At 42.2% G+C, this 18,867-nt stretch overlaps 1 protein-coding gene across 13 annotated transcripts in view; it reads right to left on the reverse strand.

The window, feature by feature from the left end:
- Positions 1 to 18,867, reverse strand: part of kcnma1a (potassium large conductance calcium-activated channel, subfamily M, alpha member 1a) — a 316,984-nt gene that overhangs the window by 5,474 nt on the left and 292,643 nt on the right. For 4 of the 13 annotated variants that reach the window (XM_055162655.1, XM_055162649.1, XM_055162657.1 and 1 more), the window contains 9 exons: positions 16,176 to 16,299; positions 14,740 to 14,964; positions 14,150 to 14,342; positions 11,783 to 11,896; positions 4,817 to 4,947; positions 3,037 to 3,231; positions 2,093 to 2,211; positions 1,790 to 2,014; positions 105 to 133 (listed from right to left, as the gene is read on the reverse strand). In XM_055162655.1, coding sequence (XP_055018630.1) covers positions 105 to 133; positions 1,790 to 2,014; positions 2,093 to 2,211; positions 3,037 to 3,231; positions 4,817 to 4,947; positions 11,783 to 11,896; positions 14,150 to 14,342; positions 14,740 to 14,964; positions 16,176 to 16,299 — 1,355 coding nt within the window. Of the gene's footprint in view, positions 1 to 96; positions 134 to 1,789; positions 2,015 to 2,092; positions 2,212 to 3,036; positions 3,232 to 4,816; positions 4,948 to 8,414; positions 8,499 to 11,782; positions 11,897 to 14,149; positions 14,343 to 14,739; positions 14,965 to 16,175; positions 16,300 to 18,867 lie in introns of all 13 variants that reach the window. The other 9 variants (XM_055162661.1, XM_055162651.1, XM_055162662.1 and 6 more) reach the window with 5 other exon arrangements.

Here is an 18,867-nt window from a genome sequence, read left to right on the forward strand (position 1 = left end):
CAAGCATTCCTCATCATAACAGCATCCGTTATTTAGGACGAAGTTATGATAAGCAGCCCATAGGTAGAGGTGGCTAAGTCATGCAGAATCGTTAACTTGCGTACCTTGGCCCATTCTATTCATCCTTGTTGCACTTCAGAAAAAAAGGTAAGTGGTCTATTGTAAGTAATAGGTTTTTACAGTGTCCACCGCAAATGCACACGTCACTACTACCAGTCCAACATCATATAAACGCTATACATCTTGGTAGCAAAGATGTATTGTTGCTTTTAAAGATACAAAACTAATATGTAAGTAACAAATCTGCATGCTTTCAGAAATCCTTTAACTAAAACAGCTAACCCGTGACTTACAGCTAATGATATTAAACTTCTATATTCACATAAGACAGTACGAGCTTGCCACAAAGCGTTACGGACATGTTATGAATAGATGATGGAGATGGTTAGCGAATGTTTGCCAGATTTCCATTAAAGAAGAAGACTTAGTGACAAAACACAACAGCAAAACGTCACATTAAAATCACGCTACGGTACACTACAGCCATGATCGGAGTCAGATCATGTGGCAACCGGACAAAGTCTATTACACACAAATATAAGAGACACACTGACTGACTTTGGTGGTGGTACAGGTCGGTTAAGTGACTATTCACCACAAGGACGACACTAATATCTTTTCTATGCTGTAATGGTCGCTGAAGCAGTGACCACATGCACATGGTAAAGCTGTGGAGACCATGGAGCACAAGTCACACGCTGTACACTGTAAAAAGTGAGCATCTTGCATCTTAATTTGAGACTTTTCACGAGTTATTGTGATGTTAAGGTAAAATTATCATTATTATTTTATCAATTACGCAATTTCACTGAGGAAAGCTGTAGTTCTTTGGCGTCTGTGTCAACCAAAATTTGTACACAAGTTGGCTTTTTGTTTTATTTAGATTATAAGGATTTATATGGAACAGAAAAGGAGAGGTTAGTGAGTGACTGAGTTTGCTGAAGATTATTACTGTTTATGTAAAAAGGCAGATTAAACTCATGATTCACAATTTTATCTCTTTATATAAATACACTGCAAATTTCTCAGATCTGGCCAAGAAACTTTTATCAGGTTATTCATCTTGTTTTCAGATTTATTATCTACTTACTAGACCCGATACTGCTTAATTCTAGTCTAGAGGTAGTTTATTTTAAGATAACTTATCTATAATAATAATTTCATTACTTCATTATTCATTAAGTCATTTTCTGATAGATTTAAGTGTTTATATCTTAAATTTTGGCCAAGCTTTTTTGCAGTGTGCATTGTTTCCTAGTACTTTTTCTGCGTAAATACATAAATTTTAACTTTTTGCAGTTGTAGGCTTGTGAGTGCAGTTTGGGTCTGATACACAGAAATAATAAAAACTGTTTGGAGAGCTTTTGTCACACCATCTTTTTGTCTAATCGACCACAAGGACATGTGGAATTTCTTTACCTGTCTCCAGAATTAATCCAGGTTGGATCAGCACCACACAGCTGGAGGATTAGCCTATTGTCAGCATGTTTTATTATCGTCTTTTAGATCCATGGCGTGCACCAAAAGTGCTAAACACCATGTCCATTCTACTTGTACAGAGTCAAAACTAACAGAATTAACAGAAATATTTAGAACTGAACTGTGTAGAGCTTCATTCTTTACAGCGTACAAAAGACAACATCCTCAATAGTTTCACAGCACACAAACACACACACACACACACAGAAAGTACATGCAGTATTCGTAGTACTCTGAGATGTACCCGTACTTCTGCTTGTCGCGCGACTCTCTGCTCTTGCTGCTGCGGTTCTGCCGGTTGGATGGAGGGATGGAGTGGACAGAGGAGCTCTTCTTACTGGAGGAATGGGAGGAGTGGGACGAGTGGGAGAAGCTTGTCCGTGACTGGCCCGCGTTGTGGTCAAACTGCATGAGACAGAAGATCAGGTCTGTGGGCACCAGCTCGAACTCGTATGGAGGGTTGGTGATCACGTATCTGCAAAGAGAACGAGAGAAAAAATGGTTGGAACTCTGGTAAAAATATTTTATTTGGATGGTAAGAGAGGGAAGATACCGTTTTGTGCACTGGCTGGGTGTGCCGAGGTGGGCGTCTCTTAACCTATAGATGCCAAAACACAGCATGTTGTATGTCTTCAGTGCTTTGCAGAACAGGTCTCCGTAGCAGCCACCGTCCTGGGAAAAAAGAGAAGACAATTTGCCATATTATTTTAAGTTTAAAGAAGATCTATTGAGCTTGTGTCTGCTAAATAGTTATAATCTATAACACACGTGGATCATTATGTTATAATTTGGACATTTTAAATCGTAACATTGAGCTAAAACAGTGTAATAAAAGAAACAAGTCCATGAACGTCTGTGTTAGAAGTAAGTAAGAGGTAATAAGAGAGCAGTGGTCATATACCAGTGGAGGTGAAAATGAAAGTTGATCGGCAAAATAGCATCGTGAAAATAAGTGATGCACCAGTCACTTCAAATACAACTCCAGGTCAGTCAAAACAACTATAACATGGCTAAAAGCTTTAAAATGTCGATTGTACATAATAGGTTTGCTTTAAATGGTGAGTTGAGGGACATTCCGTTACCAAGATTCATTTTCCTTTCATAAATTTGTCCAGATTTTTGCAGACAAAGATGGGAAATCATTTTGACAGGAATTGTTTTCACAATAGATATACTCACTTCCAATATCACTTTTTATATAAATGATCTTAGCCCAATTCTTGTTCAAACCCCAACTTCACTTTGAGGATGTTTTAGTTAGGATACTTTAATCCTGCAGAAATGTTCAGTGACATAAGTTTGAAACTGACTCAGTTATCTCTATTATGCTTTTTTGTTCCTCCTCCTCTCCAGAGCTTTGTTCTTTCCACCCACTAGGCCTCTTTTGCACGATCCCAGTTCTTCACATCACATTAAGAAGCATACGGGCGGAGGAGGCCGGATCCGTGCTGCTGGGGAGTGCCAAAAAGTGTCATCTCTGCTTACAGCTCCACTTACCCCCAAGTCTGCGAAGGGGCCGTCGTAGAGGGCGAGCTGGGCCACGCGACACCTGTCTCTGTTGGCCAGTGTCTGTGGCGTGCTGTAGCCTCCTCTCAGAGCGTTCTCTTCAGCCAGCAGCGCCTCCAGCTCTGGGGTGGCCCCACCCGTCACCAGGGTCCGAATCAGGGTCAGGATGTTGTCATTAAAGTACGTCTGAGGACAGAAGACGAGAGAGGGGACAGAGGAGGACAGAGGAGGACAGAGGAGGACAGAGGAGGAGAGAGAAGGAAGAGGAGAGAGGAGGAGAGAGGAGGAGAGAGAGGAGAAGAGAGGAGGACAGAGAAGAAGAGAGGAGGACAGTGGAGGACAGAGAAGGAGAGAGAAGGAGAGAGGAGGAGAGTGGCTGTGAGTATAAAATTTATAGCCATCAGAGTTTCAGTTCATTTTATGTTGGTATTTTATTTATATTGTCAATGATCAATAAATCAGTTATACTGCCTATAGCTCCTATTTATGGTAATTTTTCAGATTGTACCCTCCTCCACATGAAAAAAAAAACATAAATTAATATTTAAAAGAAGCCTTAAGTGTGGCAGAGAGTGATTTGTTCTTAAAGTATTTTCACTGTATAATGTCAGCGCTGTGCTCTGAAAGAGCGCTTTGACTGTGCTCGGCGGGTGTCAGGTTCTCTTGTCCTTCAAGCCGATCACAAGCTGCTTTTGCGCCGTGTGAAGACAGGCCATGTCACTGCACGCCACAGTCAGAGTGGCAGCTCGTCTCTGGGGCCCCTGACAGGCCTGCCCAGCCTCATGATGGATGAGCACTGTCCATTAGCTGGCCTCACCTCTGACCGCACACAGCAGCACAGAGCAGCACAGAGCAGCACAGAGCAGCACAGAGCAGCACAGAGCAGCACAGAGCAGCACAGAGCAGCTGACGCCAGCTCCTCTACTCTTCTCCATCGCTGCTCTCCTCCTCTCTGCTCTTCTCTACTCCCCTCTGTTCCCCTCTGTTCTCCTCTGTTCTCCTCTGTTCTCCTCTGGGCTGCGCTGTGTGAGGGCAGCTGGATGAAGCCATCACAGCCCCACAGGGAGCGCACACCTCTGAGCAGCTTATCTGTGAGGCTCAGTCACATTGTCAAAGATCAGACAGAGCTGCTCGGGCTGGGACTGTCAGGCCTCTGTCATCAGCGTTAATATGACCCTCACAAGTCCCACAGTCTTCAGACCTGATGACCCCTCATACTGAGAGTTCTGATCAACTAACAGCAGATAAAGTCATGACAACTTTTCTCTTTGATGTCACTGGGCTGTGGTCTGATCTGCACACTATTATGTTCAACCAGGATATTGGGTTTATTTTATGTGTTATGCGTCTGTTTTGAGGCTTGGCTTTGACTTCCACATCCAAACCATGAGCTTTCAGTCCAAGTACAAATCAACTACAAATTAAACTTCCCTCAACCACTGAAACCGTTTGAGCACAATGATTCTGAGCATAGCTGTGTTCACTGGCAGCACAAATACAGACTTCTAAAATGGCACAAACTCTTATGTTTGAGCTTTCCTTAGTTGTGCAACAATTATTTTTCATCTTAAAAATGTGTTGTGTGCTCAAAGCTCCATCATAATAGTTTTCTGAGTTGTGTATTTTTTATTTTAAACCTCTACATGTGTTCTGAAATGCAGTTCATCTGGCAGTTCATTGTAAATTGTCTAAACTTAATATTGTCTCTTGGTTTCTATCAGTATTCACTCCCATCTGGCAGTGCGTTTGTAGTCATGCTCAAAGTACTCACGGCGCTCATGAGGGAGTCGAGTACACTGACAGCGAAGGCCGTGCCACAGGCGAAGGGCTGAGTGAGGTACAGCTCTGTGTCCGGGTCGTCATCATCGTCCTGGTCCAGGAACTGAACGTTTGAGTCGTTCACTGGGGGACACAAAACACAGTTACACACAGCACTGGACTGCATTCACACACACGGTTATTCAGCTGTAATGAATGGAAAATGGAGAATAGACTGCAGAAGTTCAGCATAACTCCATTTCCATACCTCATCAAGCTTTTAACATGACCAACTGATAACAAAAAGGATTCATTTTTGTACCTTGTAGAGTTCATTAGTAATACATTTGTGTTTTGGTTGTCATTTTCTATTGTATTTTCTTAAAGAGGAGGTATTTTATTTCTATACATAACATATTTAGATCACCATGCTTCCTTTTATTGTTTTGAAAATGCTCTAAAATCTGAAATCAATGTATTAACAGGTTTTATACATTTCAGTTTTGTTTTTGATGCTCTCAACTTCTCGTTTTTGCGTACCCCCATCAATTTACTCTCTATGCTAAGTCACACCCCTTCAGAGCACCATCCGCATGCATCCCACTGTTGAAATTACTGCACATCGCATCATGTTTGTCAAGTTTGTGTATTGTGTTTTTGCAAATTGAATTTTCAAGAGTATGGACGATGTAGGTTTGTGGGCGGAGCTTTGGACAGAATCTTACAGCTCATCATAAGGAGGATGCGAAAAGGCAAAAAGGGCCTGGGAGTGATCGATAATTGACTGAAACCTGCACGAACGATATCTGAAACCTCTTCAGGCATGTTTTTGATGAGGGAACAAGATTATAATATGGTAGAAAGCTAAAAAAAAAAAATCGATTTGACATAATACCCCCTCTTTAAATGTTGTTTAATCTAACAATACAGTATCACATCATGGTTATTGTCATAGCACATGCACAGTGCACTTCATTCACTGATACAAGCCAAAATATCATATCATGAACTTATATCAATATATTAAAAGCATACACCTTAATAACCATTGTAGAAGTCATTTATGGAGTATCCCAATTGACTATCGATACTTTGCAACAGATGACATCAATGTTCCCTGGGGGTGAGGCTCAAATTAAACTTTAATCTGAGCTCGATTCGGGTGGAACTAAAACAGCTTTTTTTTTTAGTTAGTTGAAAATCAAACAACCAAACAGGACCAACAGAACTCTCGTACTGATCACAGGCTCCTGAAAATGCGCTGTTTGAATCTATTTTTTATCTTTTCTTGAGTTTTCAGATGATCTTAAATCTTTTTTTGTCATTGATGCTAGTGCGTGCTTTGTGGCACCATGGAAACTGCTGAAGAATCCACCAGTGGAGATGCAAGAACACCCCCAGAGTGATGTCACTGCAAAGTATAAACTGCACCTTAAGCCAATGTATCTTGACTATCTTGACCATTTTACAAACACAGCAATGTTAATTCTAGCACAAAATGTACAACGTTTCCATCAAGACACATCGGCACACAAGAGATTATAAAAGTTAAGTGCCAGGAACTAAACTGAGTGAAATGAAAATGATAGAGAGATTTTCAGACTTCAACAATGGCTCGGCATAAGAGTCATGCACAGTAAGAGTCATGCTACTTTCAGTTATGTTCTTGATAAATGAGTTCTTCACGTCAATACAAGCCACATTTATCTTAAGTATAACATTTACCTTTCTCCTGAAAATCAAATCCAAGGCACATAACACAGTCTCTTATTGTTACACAAAGCCTGTCAGTGTGTTAAAGAGCTCCGGTGTGAAAGCAGCTTATGATTATTTTGTCTCTTACTAACTCTTAATTTGTAAAAACGAAAAGCAGTAGTTGAAATTTTTGTCATTTTCACAGAATTTAATTTTTAACTTTAGGTTTAACATTTTTTTTAACAGAAGTGGACAATTTAAGGACCTCCTAACCAGCATTAAAGGTGATTATGTGGAATTTCTGTTTGGGCATCTGCGACTTGCTCATCTCATACAGAGGTTACAACTTTGCCTGGAATGTTCCACAATAGAGAATTAAACCTGTCATCCCATGGAGACAAGGAGGTGAGCCGGTCAGATCTATGGAGATGCAATCCTGCTCACAACTAGAAAGGTTTTTCAAGGTATTATTTGAGCAAAGAAATAAATGCAAGATGTACATGTTTAATGAAAGGGTCTCCAACCTTTTTCTTCTGGTGAGTTACTTTTACATAACAAAAATGCCAAAGAGCTACTTGTTTTATAAGTTGCAAGAAATGTAGTAAATATAAGAGCCACATCTTAGATTAGGGACAGTTAGATAGATAAAATATAAACTACTTTAAATATAAAATTATTTATTTATTAGTGCACAAAACTGGGCATTAATATGGTAGATTTACAATGGTAATTGATCAAATTTTACTTATTCAGCACAATACATATAATTCAGAAATACCTTGGCGAGCTACTTGGAATGGGGTGGAGAGCTACTGGTGCCTCCTGAGCTACAGGTTGGAGACCCTTGGTTAAATGCCGTAACATAGTAGCCAGACCGGCGCCACCTACCTCCACCAATTAAATTTTTCTCCAGCGACTAGGTCAGGAATCAGAATACACTAGACAGTTCACAAAAAACCCGGAAGTACGAGTTTGGGTGAAGAGCCATTCATTCTGTGTTGGCAACGATTCCCAAGATCAAGGATTTAAAGCCAGAACAAAGAGAATGTTTGGTGAATTTTATCAAAAGTAAAGACATTAATGCCCTTCTTCCTACAGGATTTGGGAAAAGCTTAATATACCAGTTAGCCCCGTTAGTGGTGCATTACATACGTCACGACCAAATAGCAGCGACTGGTTAATTAAAAAAAGTAGTACCCGCCTACTGTCGAGTGAACAAATCCTAATGCTGCAAGGTCAGACGGTTTCTACCTCAGGCTAATAACAATAGTACATTCCAGGCAAAGTTATGACATCTCCATAGAAACAAGCAAGTGAGGGACCCTTAACAAGAAAGATACATAGTGCACCTCTATATATAAAAAATAGCAGCACTGACTAAAAAAAACTGTTAAAAATACACAGTAATCTTAAAAGATGGTTTGATCTCAGTTTTCCCCCCTTTATTTAAAAAATGTGATATCTTCTCAGGCTTCCCGTGCACTGTGGAACAGAAATGTCAGTCAAACAGACAAGGGGCTGATGCAAGGAGTCCTGGGCTGGAGCAGTGAGGGGGAGGAAAGGGAGGAGGAGGAGGAGGGGGGGTGCAGAGGGGCAAAAGAGGAGCTGCTCTGAAAACAGCCACAAGGACAGCCCGAGCGTGATCAAAGGCCCGCGCTCTACAGACACAACTGGAGGAGAAAAAAAAAAAAAAAAAAAAACGAACAAAAAAAAATCATTAAACGGGGTCCAAAACAAGACAGTCAATTTCAGGCAGAACGAAGAGTAAAAAAATGTGTTCAAAGGGGAAGGCATGGGAGCGACCGGGGCCTTGAGTGCAGCCAGATAAATCAAGACAAGCTGAGGAGCGAGAGGGGCCGGGCGACGGGCGAGCGGGTGGGCAAGGCGAGACAGCAGCGGGCGCGACAAAGCCTTACCCAGCTCTGTTATCATTTGTACGCTGGTGCCACTCTTTTTGTCCTGACTGAGTGGGACCAGTGGCAGCAGTTTGCCAGGTTTAGCTAATGGTGATGAGACAGTGTGGAGAGGGAGGGGGAGGCAGGGGGAGAGACGCTCTTGTTACTGAAACATGCTTAAAGATTCTGCGTGGAAAAAACAAAAAAGAAAACAAAAATAGGGATTGGGCTCCTGACCCACATCACGCCTGTCTGAGAAGAAGAAGAAGTGAGGAGCTTGGATTAGGCTGAACAAAGGCCACACTAACGCGCTCGCATTATCCACAGCGCACCTAGCAGCGTTAAGTCCCGGTGCCGCGGAGTGGATCATAAACACACAGACAAGGTGCGCTTTTATGTTAGGACCAGAGTCTAATCTGCTGCTGGCGCTCCACACACAATATATGACAATGTAATTACAGAGTGAGCCTGCAGCCACACATGCAGATACACTCTCCTCTGCAAATACGCCACAAAGGAACCTCCAGTCTTCATAAAGGAATGTAAACTTGTTAGTTCACCTAATGTGACCAGATTAAGCGTAGGCGGGAAGATATAAATAAATAAGAATATTATGTTTATTCTGTGATCCGTACAGTAAAATGCGTCTTTGTTGACTTTTTACTGGTTTCGGCTTCTGTATTTTTAAAGACATTAGAATGACTTAAAGCAAATATGTCAGATTTTGTCAATTACCATTCAATTTATGACAGTGAAACATGATTTATTGTACATAGACTGTATATATAAATGGACATAGCTAACGTTTCAAATAGGAAGTTTGCATGTGGGCTTTTCTGGCTCCTTCTGAGGCTGGCTCCCATTCATTTACATTAGAATATTGTTGTCCCTCTCTCTGTAACTGCAGCAGTGAGCCTCGTCATTTTAGGTCTTAAAATGTTTGTCTTAACCCGCTTTACATGATCCTTGATGATGTTTTTTTTTTTTCACTATTCTGTCCATCAAAAAAAAAAAAATCCTATTCATAATATATGTAAAAGAATGTAAGTAATTTATCTTTCAGGTACATCTCAGTTTAACATTGACTCACAAAGGCTATATTTCCACCATGATCTTCCCTTTACATATCATTGGCCTACCATTATCTAAATCAGGAGTGGGCAAACTTTTTGACTCGTGGGCCACAAAGGGTTCTAAAATTTGCCAAAAGGGCCGGACCAGGAGCAGATGGATGGAGTTTTTTGGTAATCCACCTTATAAGAGAAAAAAAAAATAACACGGGATATGTAGAAAACATATCCCATGTTATTGAAAATATCCCATCATTGAAAATCATTACAATCATTACAACAAAATATCTGTCTTTCAAGTCCCATGGTATTTACTATTTATTGAAATGACTTTTAAAACACTGTAAATTATTATTATTATTCAAGTTTGGTGGGCTGGATTAAAAAGTTTAAAGGGCCGCATATGACCCCCGGGCCGTAGTTTGCCCACCCCTGATCTAAATTGTGGTATATCACTGTCTAACTGGTGTCTACTGGCCACACTTGCTTTATAAACCTCCTTCTTTGGAAGTACAGCAAAGGGGCTTGAACACTCAAAGATCATACTATGTTCACTTTTGAAATCATACTCGGTTGTCTTTTCAAGTCCCCCCCGGGCTTGTATTATTGATTGTAAATAAACTTCCCTGCTCAAGACATCCAGTTAGTCTCCAGCCTTTTACTTCCATTCTTTCTTGGACAAGCTGAAAACTCCTCTCCTTTAACCTTTAGGATTGCGAGCTTCATTTGAGCGGCGCAAAACGCTAAGGGTGACGTCACACTCGCTTAGTCCACTTTTTTTATACAGTCTGTGGTCTAGACCGAGCAGAACTACTTTTGTCTATTAAAAATGAAGGTAAAAAGTCATGAACTGTAACTAGGGTTGTCAAACGTATTGAAAATCAGATACTAAACTAAAATAAGATTTGTATCGAAACTAGATACTCATTTGAGCAAATATTGATACTAAAAAGGTCACATTTCACAGGACAGAAATGAACCTTTCCTGAATAACTTTAGAATGAGTTTGAGCTGTATCAGAACAAGTATAAGGGCACACAGACTAGTACCTGAGCGATATATGACTGAGAGATTACACAGATTTGAGGCCACATGGTAATAAAAAAAAAAAACATTAAAGGAGTCTTCGTGCAATCTTCGCACTCCAGACTTTGTGAGAGGCAAAATGGTGATTATAGACTAACTTTAAACCATAGACTGAGATTAGACCATGGCTCTTTGGTGCTTTAAGTTAACAAAAAGCCAATAATTAGGCCTCTTGTGGTTTTAAGTCCTTCATATTTCTTAAGCCTAAAAACACTTTGAAAATTCAGCAAGATTGTTAAAGTCACCACATGAACTTCAATTTCTATGTGGTAATTCAGATACTGCAAAAAAACTAAACAAAATAGAAGATACATTAGTGTTATATTCATATGCGTGGGCCTATGTAGTAGAAGAAGCCAGGCTCTTGATGCTGATAGATCCTCTCTACAGGTACTAGATACTAAAGCTTTGCTGATATCTGATATTAACCGATACCAGTGTAGTTGAAAATTTTATTTTTTTCTCTAAAAATACTGTAAAATTATTACAAAATTGATCTAATTGTGTTACGTAACAGCTATCTAACCTGCAAGTACCTGAAGAGCTTTGTATGAATTGAAGTTCAAACATCATGATATGTCCTGGGCCTACATCAGTCAGTAAACTGAACTGATATCATGGAACCAATACCCAATACTGCAAATACTGCAGATATTCAATACCAGTATCAGTATGGGTGCATCCCTAGTAATAGCTGGCTTATTCTTTGCAGCTCTGGGTGGCTGCTTCCTCCGTGTGGCCCTCTCTCCTGCGCCCTCATGCTCCATTGCTTCCTAATTGGGTCAGGGGAGACAGAGTGGCCGGTCTCTGGTGCTTTCGAGGCCCCTCTGAGATCTGAAACTTTCATGAGTCCCTGCACCGATGGGAATACAGCCACTGCCATTGTTATTAATAAATGGACCCATTTTGCAACCGGCGCACTTTTTTTTTCTTCTTCTACCTTTTCACTTTGCTTTTCTTCCATCCCTTGGTCTCTCCATCAGGCCGTGTGCATTAGTGCTGGTGTAACTATAGACCTGGAAATACTTGTCTGACATCTTCAAAAAAACATGGTGTCCAAGGTCTCAATACTCACATTTACAGATAAAGCAGTCATTTCTAAGTCTAAACGGCCTTGGATGGGATAGCAGCGGGATGTTTAGTCTTGTTTATCGGCTTTTGCGTACAGGTTATGGATCGATATGAAGATGCATGCAACATTTAGAGTGGAACGTTGGTTATAAAGAGGCTCACCTAGTTCTGTGATGATGGGTATGTTGGCCCCTGTAGTGACAGACGCCTGCCGGACGAAGCCATGTACTGGACTGCTGTCTGGAGACGACCTGTCCATTCCAGGAGGCGTGAAACCTGCGGACATACACACACGCACATACAGACACAAAGGCACACGCACACAGGCATACACACACATGTATACAGTGTAAGTAATAGTGAAGTGCAGACACACAGAGAGCAGAGTGCACAAAGGTAGACCTTCTGTAAGTGACTGAAAACTGTAGATGTCGTCCTTTCAGAGGTCAGACATATTTAGCATTCACAGGCTTCCATCATCGGGCAGCATAAATTTTATATGTTCATTTTGTTCCGACAAAAATTGTTGAAGTGGATCCTGAAAACCTTTTATGGAAAATGGCATGGCTCAAGAGCATAAAATACAAGTGCAAGTGACAGGAGTTTGAATTCACATGACTTCACATTTTTGCATTTCCTCAAAGTGACAAGTAAACACCTTAAATCTGTAATGCTATATGCATAATGCATCAGCTGTGTTTTGACATCCATCATTTAGTGCTGACTACAGCAAAATGCCAGCTTATAGTTCCAGCCATGGACACATAATGCAGGCATATATTCAGGTCACAAACTTTGAAAGGGATTGCATATTTGGAGAGAGTGTCTGAGTGTGCACACACTCTGTCAGAGAAGCCAATGAGCTGCTTACATTACAAAAGAGATCAGCTCGGCCTTTGCACCCGAGCAGACACCCAGTGGTTTAGTACACAGCCCAAAGCCCTGAGCCCACTGAGGCCCCGGCAATCACAAAGCTTGTTATTCCAATTATTGAACAAGGAAACAGCAGAAACAGCGGAGGTTTGACACGAGAGTCAGTCTGGGAGCAGGAGCTCAGACAGAGCTAACATCAGCTTGTACATGTCCATGAAGGAGGAGCCTCCTGCTCAGAGTGACAGCTCTGAAGAACCATAGAGACACCACACTACAGTAAAGTGTGAGCAGTGTGAACACAACATGGAGACACAAGGCCTGCTGCTGAGCCTCTGCACCTGTACAAGCTTAGACAAGTCTCACACAGACTGTGCTACTGCGCCAGCACTAGAGCTGTGTGTCCGCTCTGGAGTGCACCGTTTAAATAAAGAGAATCATCACTGTACGGAGTCAGATGGTATATAATAGAGAATAAGACTGTTCAGAGTAAAGTGTATTTCTCATAACTTCACTGTCTCCTGCGCCTCAGTAACATCATCTATTGAACAGTAATTTAACATGTACAGTGATATGTGGCCACAGGGCTCAGCTCTGGTTCACTACAGGCTCACAGCCTCAGGAGAACACATGTTTACTTATTCATTTGCACCTTGTTGTTTGAAATTCTGCAGACTATGTCTGAATAATAGGAACAAGAGGAAGGAGTCCCACTAGTACAGCCTGATACAGTGTGTCTGGCCCTGTGCATGATTACATGTCACTGAGTAGACTATGTGTGTTTAAAGTCAAGTATTTATCACTGAAATGGGGAGCTGATGTAAGACCCAATTATGGATGACAATAGGCCCCATCCATCGGCTGTGAGAGGACGCGGGCTGCTGAGGTGACATTGTGTGAAAAGTGCTCCCCAGAGCGCTGAGCTCTCAGATTTAGCTTCTTATTGTTCCTCTGAGCCTGTGCTATTGACAGAGCATCACTCACTCACGGCTGGAGGAATAACAGCATTGGCATTCTCCTAAAACATGTGGAAGTGCTCAGCACTAAAAAATAATCGCCTCCTGGATCTTCACTTTGATTTGTATTTACAGCAGTCAGTGTGGCGGCACTAAATAGTGCAGAGCTAGCGGCGTGTCCCGGCTCTCGGGCTAATCATAAAGAGTGGATTACCTGTGTGATGTGCCCATAGATACACACAGTCACACACAGACAGAGCCAGCCTGTTTTGTTTTGACTAATGAGCAGCAGATGAGGCGGCCTGCCTGCTGATTTGTACTGGTGCTTAATGATGATGAGGCCTGATGGGATGTCTGCAAACATCAACAATCTGCTCGAGACTAGATCTGCCAGACTGCAGATCTAGTGGAGAACATCAGATGACACAGTCGTGTTGATGACATCATTAAAAGTATTATTAAAGAGCTTTAGCAGCGTGTAATGACCAGGGAGCAGACTGCAGAGTACTGTACTGATGAAGCAGTCACACATTGTTACTACCTAAAGCAGGGCTCATGTGTTTGACATTGTGCACTCCTGGTGTGGCCGTCTCATCCCCTGTTCTGCTGTTCTTTTTATATCTCTGACTGTGTGTTTTCTCCCTGACACGACCTGTCCCCTTTGGCCAGAGGAGCACACGGGCTATAATAGGGCGCTTCTTACCTTGGGAATTAGCCTGTAAGACTCCGATGCTGTCATCAAACTGCATAGACTTGATGTTGAGTGATGCCAAGATGCATTCCTTATCCTGCAGTGAGGCGTCTTCGATATTGTTCTGATTGGCTGACAGTATAACGCACATGTCGCAGAGGTTGATGTTGACAGCCCTTAAATCTGCCCGACTTAATGGTGTACCCTTCAGGGTGAGCACAACAGAGAGAGAGAGAAGACGCACAGGCGGGGAACACAGAACAGAAAAAAAAACACACATTTAAAAAGAGAACGGGGTGGAGCTCGGGGAAATTATTTAGCAAGTGTTTCTTGTTGTGAGGCACTGACATTCCGCTGATTTGACTGGGCACTGGGAGAAGCAGAGACGGGCACTAATCTAAAGGCTAGTGTGCGCTGAGGGCTGTGGTAGGGAGACTTTGTTGAACTTCAATCGAAGCGAGCCTAACAAGCTGGGAGCCTAATGCAGCTACAGTTTTTTGGGGAAAGGCCCGCTCCGAATAAGATGGGGCTTTCGGTGTTATCATACAGTCATCATTCACCTGCCTAAGTGTCAAAGTATTTGCAGTATCGGTGGTACTCACGGGCAGGATGGAAACCTTGGGGAAGTTGTGTAAAGTTTCCCACTCTCTCCGCAAATAATCCAGCGAGCCCACGAAAACTATGGGCTTGAGTTCGTGGTAATGGAAGTTGCTGGCACGTAAAGGCATCACCAGGTTTCGCAGCCCCACTAAAGCGGACGTGACATCTCCAAATATACAGACCACCACATGGCCGCTCAGCACTGTCATAGAGGCTTCACTGCGCGTCTGCCGAGAGGGGGAGAGAAGACGGGGGGAGAGAGGAGGAAGAGGAGGGGAGGTGTGGGGAGATACGTTAGGAAGAGGAGAGCTGAAGAAGTAGCACCGACTGTCAATTAGAGGTGGGCGATGTAACTTCTGTAACTTGAAATCAAAAGTGAAGTAGATTTTTTGTGTTTTGTCTGTTTTAAAAAGCCCATATTACACTATTTTCTGATCTGTGTTATATTGTTATTTTCCGATCAAAAACATACCTGGAGTTGTGTTTTATTCACACATGTTTAACACCCAAACCCTGCATATCTAGGCTGAGTTTTTCTCTCAAACTGAAGTCACTCTGTTCCACTTTGTGATGTCATGTGGTAGTACACGAAGTGCTCCCCTGTGTTTTTTAAACTTCATCCATCTGCACTACAATCATTTGGATTATTTCAGTCAGAATAGTCAATCTCTACTAGACGAAAGGTAAAAAAGTAGCTGGTAACTTGAAAACTACCACTGCATGACATCACAAGGTTGATCAGAGTATTTTGAGCTTTATAATAAACAAGGGTTACTCACACATGTGTGAATGAAACAAAACACAAGTCTGGGTATGTTTTTGAGGAAATAACAACATTATAACATGGTTTAAAACTCACAAGAGGCAATTTCATGTAATATAGGACAGGTTAAATAGCTGCAAAAAAAAGATTTAAAAAAAAATGGACTAGAAAAAAAAATTAAGAACTGAAACTTGAAAAGTAGTATTCCAAAATTTGTGTTAAAATATAAACGCTAATTCACTTTTTGTGCCACATTATAACCTCAGCTATGACAAACATATGCTTTAATTACTGTTATTGGAAGAAATTAATATTATAATTCGCCCGCCTCTACAGTCGATGTAGTTCTAGACATCAAAAATAAATATAGCTAGACAAAACCTTATATTGTACAGAATCTTGAACCACACAGCATCCATGTAAACAATAATATAATTCAGTCAAAACGGCCTCCTTAAATATATACGCAAGCCCATGTGTGGAAGTCTCCTCACACATGCTGGGGCCGATACAGAAAACATTAAACTCACCTGGAACAACAGAGCGGCAGTGAGAGAAATGTCAATATAAATTAGTATGTGATTGCACTCCTATGTTATAAGTGGGCTTCCGTTGCCTTGGCGATACAAACGTTTACATTGGTGATCATGGGAGGGTTCAGCGTTGGCCACTCACCAGGATGACCTTCTCGATGTCTTTGGACGGGCACCAGTGAAACATTCCCGTCGAATCATACCTCTTCACGCTCATGTCCATGTTTTCGATTTGGTCGTTTCCAGGAATAAGGAGGGGGTCGTGTCTGCTGTGAAAACAAAATTGGATCAAGATTGGACTTTATTATCATCACTATGTTTTAATTTAGTTTAGTTTTTTACATCTTTTGCTAGTAACCGTTCAGATGACAACAGTGCACTGGAGTGCCCCTGCCTGACCGACATGACAACACAGATCAATTAGCAGCTCTTAGCGTCTCCTCCAGTGCTTGAGTCTGTGCGGCGTAAATAGTCATAGCTCCTACAGGCTCAAACACTTTAAATATTTCAGGAATTTGCCCAATCACATTTGCTCTCCCAACTGACGGCCATGAATGTTTGAAGAGTGTGTCACAACTAAACAGGCTAATCCAGAGCAGTGGGCTGTTGACTTTTATCCGCTGTAACAGTGACCATGAAAGGGCTCCTGTCAGGCCTGATCCTGGAGCTGTATGCACTGGCACTGTGAGAGCTCAGGCAGCTCATAACACCTTGCACTTACAACACACTATACAGTTATCATGTACTTTTACTTCACTACAATACCATTTATTCATAATACAGGGAATCTAAATCTTTAGTTATAGCAGGCTGACACTAAAGTGGGGAGTGCTTGGAGACAGACATTTGAGTGAAATGGGAGAAAACATCTCCAGACTTTGACACACATCTCTCTCAGTATCACTCCTCTATCGTCTATCAACACTGTCACTGTCTGACAAGCCTTTCATGTGCTCTTCCTCTCTCTGCATTTGGGTTGTATGCTTCGCAGAAAAAGTTCAAGTTAAAAAAGCTGTCAATTAGCTCCTCTCCCCCTCTCTCCCTCCCTCTCTCCATCGCTCCTCTCCATCGGTTTGTGCAGGTGATAATAACACTGACAGCATTTAGTGTTTTTACACTCAGCCTCAATCTTTCATCCACGGCTGCGTGTTGCGCCAATCAAGTCGACGAGGCTGCGTCACTCCAGTGTGCGATTGGGCAGGCGCTCAGAGGGCTGACGGGCGCTCACAGGCGGGCTCTGCTCCTCTCTCTCTCTGTCAGTTTCTCTCCCTCTCTCTCTGTCTCTGTTTCTCTCTCTTTCTCCCCCTCTTTCTCCGTCTCTCTCTGTCTGTCTCTGTCTCTCTGCAGAGACAGCTATCTCTCACACAGCTGTCAGTCTGAGTGGCAGGCTGTCAGAGGCGCCCTCACTTCCCCTCCTGTGTCTGTGCTGCTCCTGATGAAGCACACGTCACACTGGTGCTCTGGTGCCACGCCCAAACTGCAGCTCCGCACTCTGCTCTGCCCCTGGACCATTGTCAAGGTGTGCCTGGAGTGACACAGATGTGGTGCCATGATGGCTTGTAACAAATATTAAGAAATTAAGTGTAGAATGTTTTGTAAATTACTTTTTATGAAGTGCCCTGACAGCATGGCTGGCATTTTAAAACATACACAATTACAGTTTAAGAGTTATGCTGTTATATAGGACAAAGATTTCCCTTGTTTGTCTAAGGTCTGTGTCTCTCTTCTCTTCTCTTTCTTCCTCCATCTCTCTCTGCCTCAGTATATATTTCAAACACACTTGAGTTATTCCAGTGTATCACTCTGCAGTCACAAGCTTGGGATGGGTGCGCTCCCCCAATCCCTCTCTGCCAGACTATGAAGGCAGCCTCTTGCTTTGAAAATTTTCCCCATCATGCAAACTGACAAAGGCATGCTTTTCAAAAGCCCACAGCCAATCTGTTGATCATTATTTATTTACAAAGGCCTTCAGGCAGCTAGTCCTGTAAAAACCATACTTGATACGTATGCTCCCTCTCCTCTCGCTCTCGCCTGGCTCCCCCTCCTTGCTTGTAGAATAAAGTATCCCTAAGGCTACCTCAAACAATCACTTTTCATTGTGCATAAAATGCACCTTGTAAAGCACTCCTGTTTAATATATATAGTGTTATATGTTGACAGCGTAGCTGCGGAGGGGGCTGTGGACTGTGATGGGTAATTTGATGTTTTGCTGAGGGCTAAGATTTAGAAAAAATCTACACCTATAACAGAGGACCTGTCATTCCAGTACCCAAGAGCCAGCAGAATACAGAAGCACCCTAAAGCAGAGAAAACTTTGACACCGCTTTGAAGCCTTTTCCAAACTGAGTAAATAACTCGCAAGAATGATTATCAGTGTGAGATCAAAGCCCAGATGCATATATTACATGGCAAACAGGGACCTTCTCCTCGGAAAGAAAGGAAAAGAAGAAAAGGTTTGTACTTTAAGTTAGGCAAACTAAAGCGTCTTTAAACAAGCAGCGCGCTGGAAATGTGCCAATGTCTAGTTGTTTTCTAATGCCTCCACTCCCTCTGAGCAAGGGCATCTCAAACGATGCTCTGCTGCAGCACAGACTGAAGGCTACGACTCTGTGTTGGGCTAATGGTTTGGCAAGTGTGAAGGCTTATTAAATGCTTGTTTAGTGAGAGAACTGAGGGGGAGGCCAAGCACAGTCCTGGACAAAACTACACAGGCATGCCAGTGCAGTAGGAGGAGGCCTGCCTGAGGGCTAGCAGGACAAACGCACAAGAAAACTATGGGAATAAGAGACATACAGTATGGAATGGAAAAGGAAAGAGTAGTCAATAAGTAAGTG

Source organism: Boleophthalmus pectinirostris, unplaced genomic scaffold (assembly GCF_026225935.1).
Source record: "Boleophthalmus pectinirostris isolate CB_2022bp ecotype Guang Dong unplaced genomic scaffold, ASM2622593v1 HiC_scaffold_5, whole genome shotgun sequence".
NCBI classification, from domain to species: Eukaryota; Metazoa; Chordata; class Actinopteri; order Gobiiformes; family Gobiidae; genus Boleophthalmus; species Boleophthalmus pectinirostris.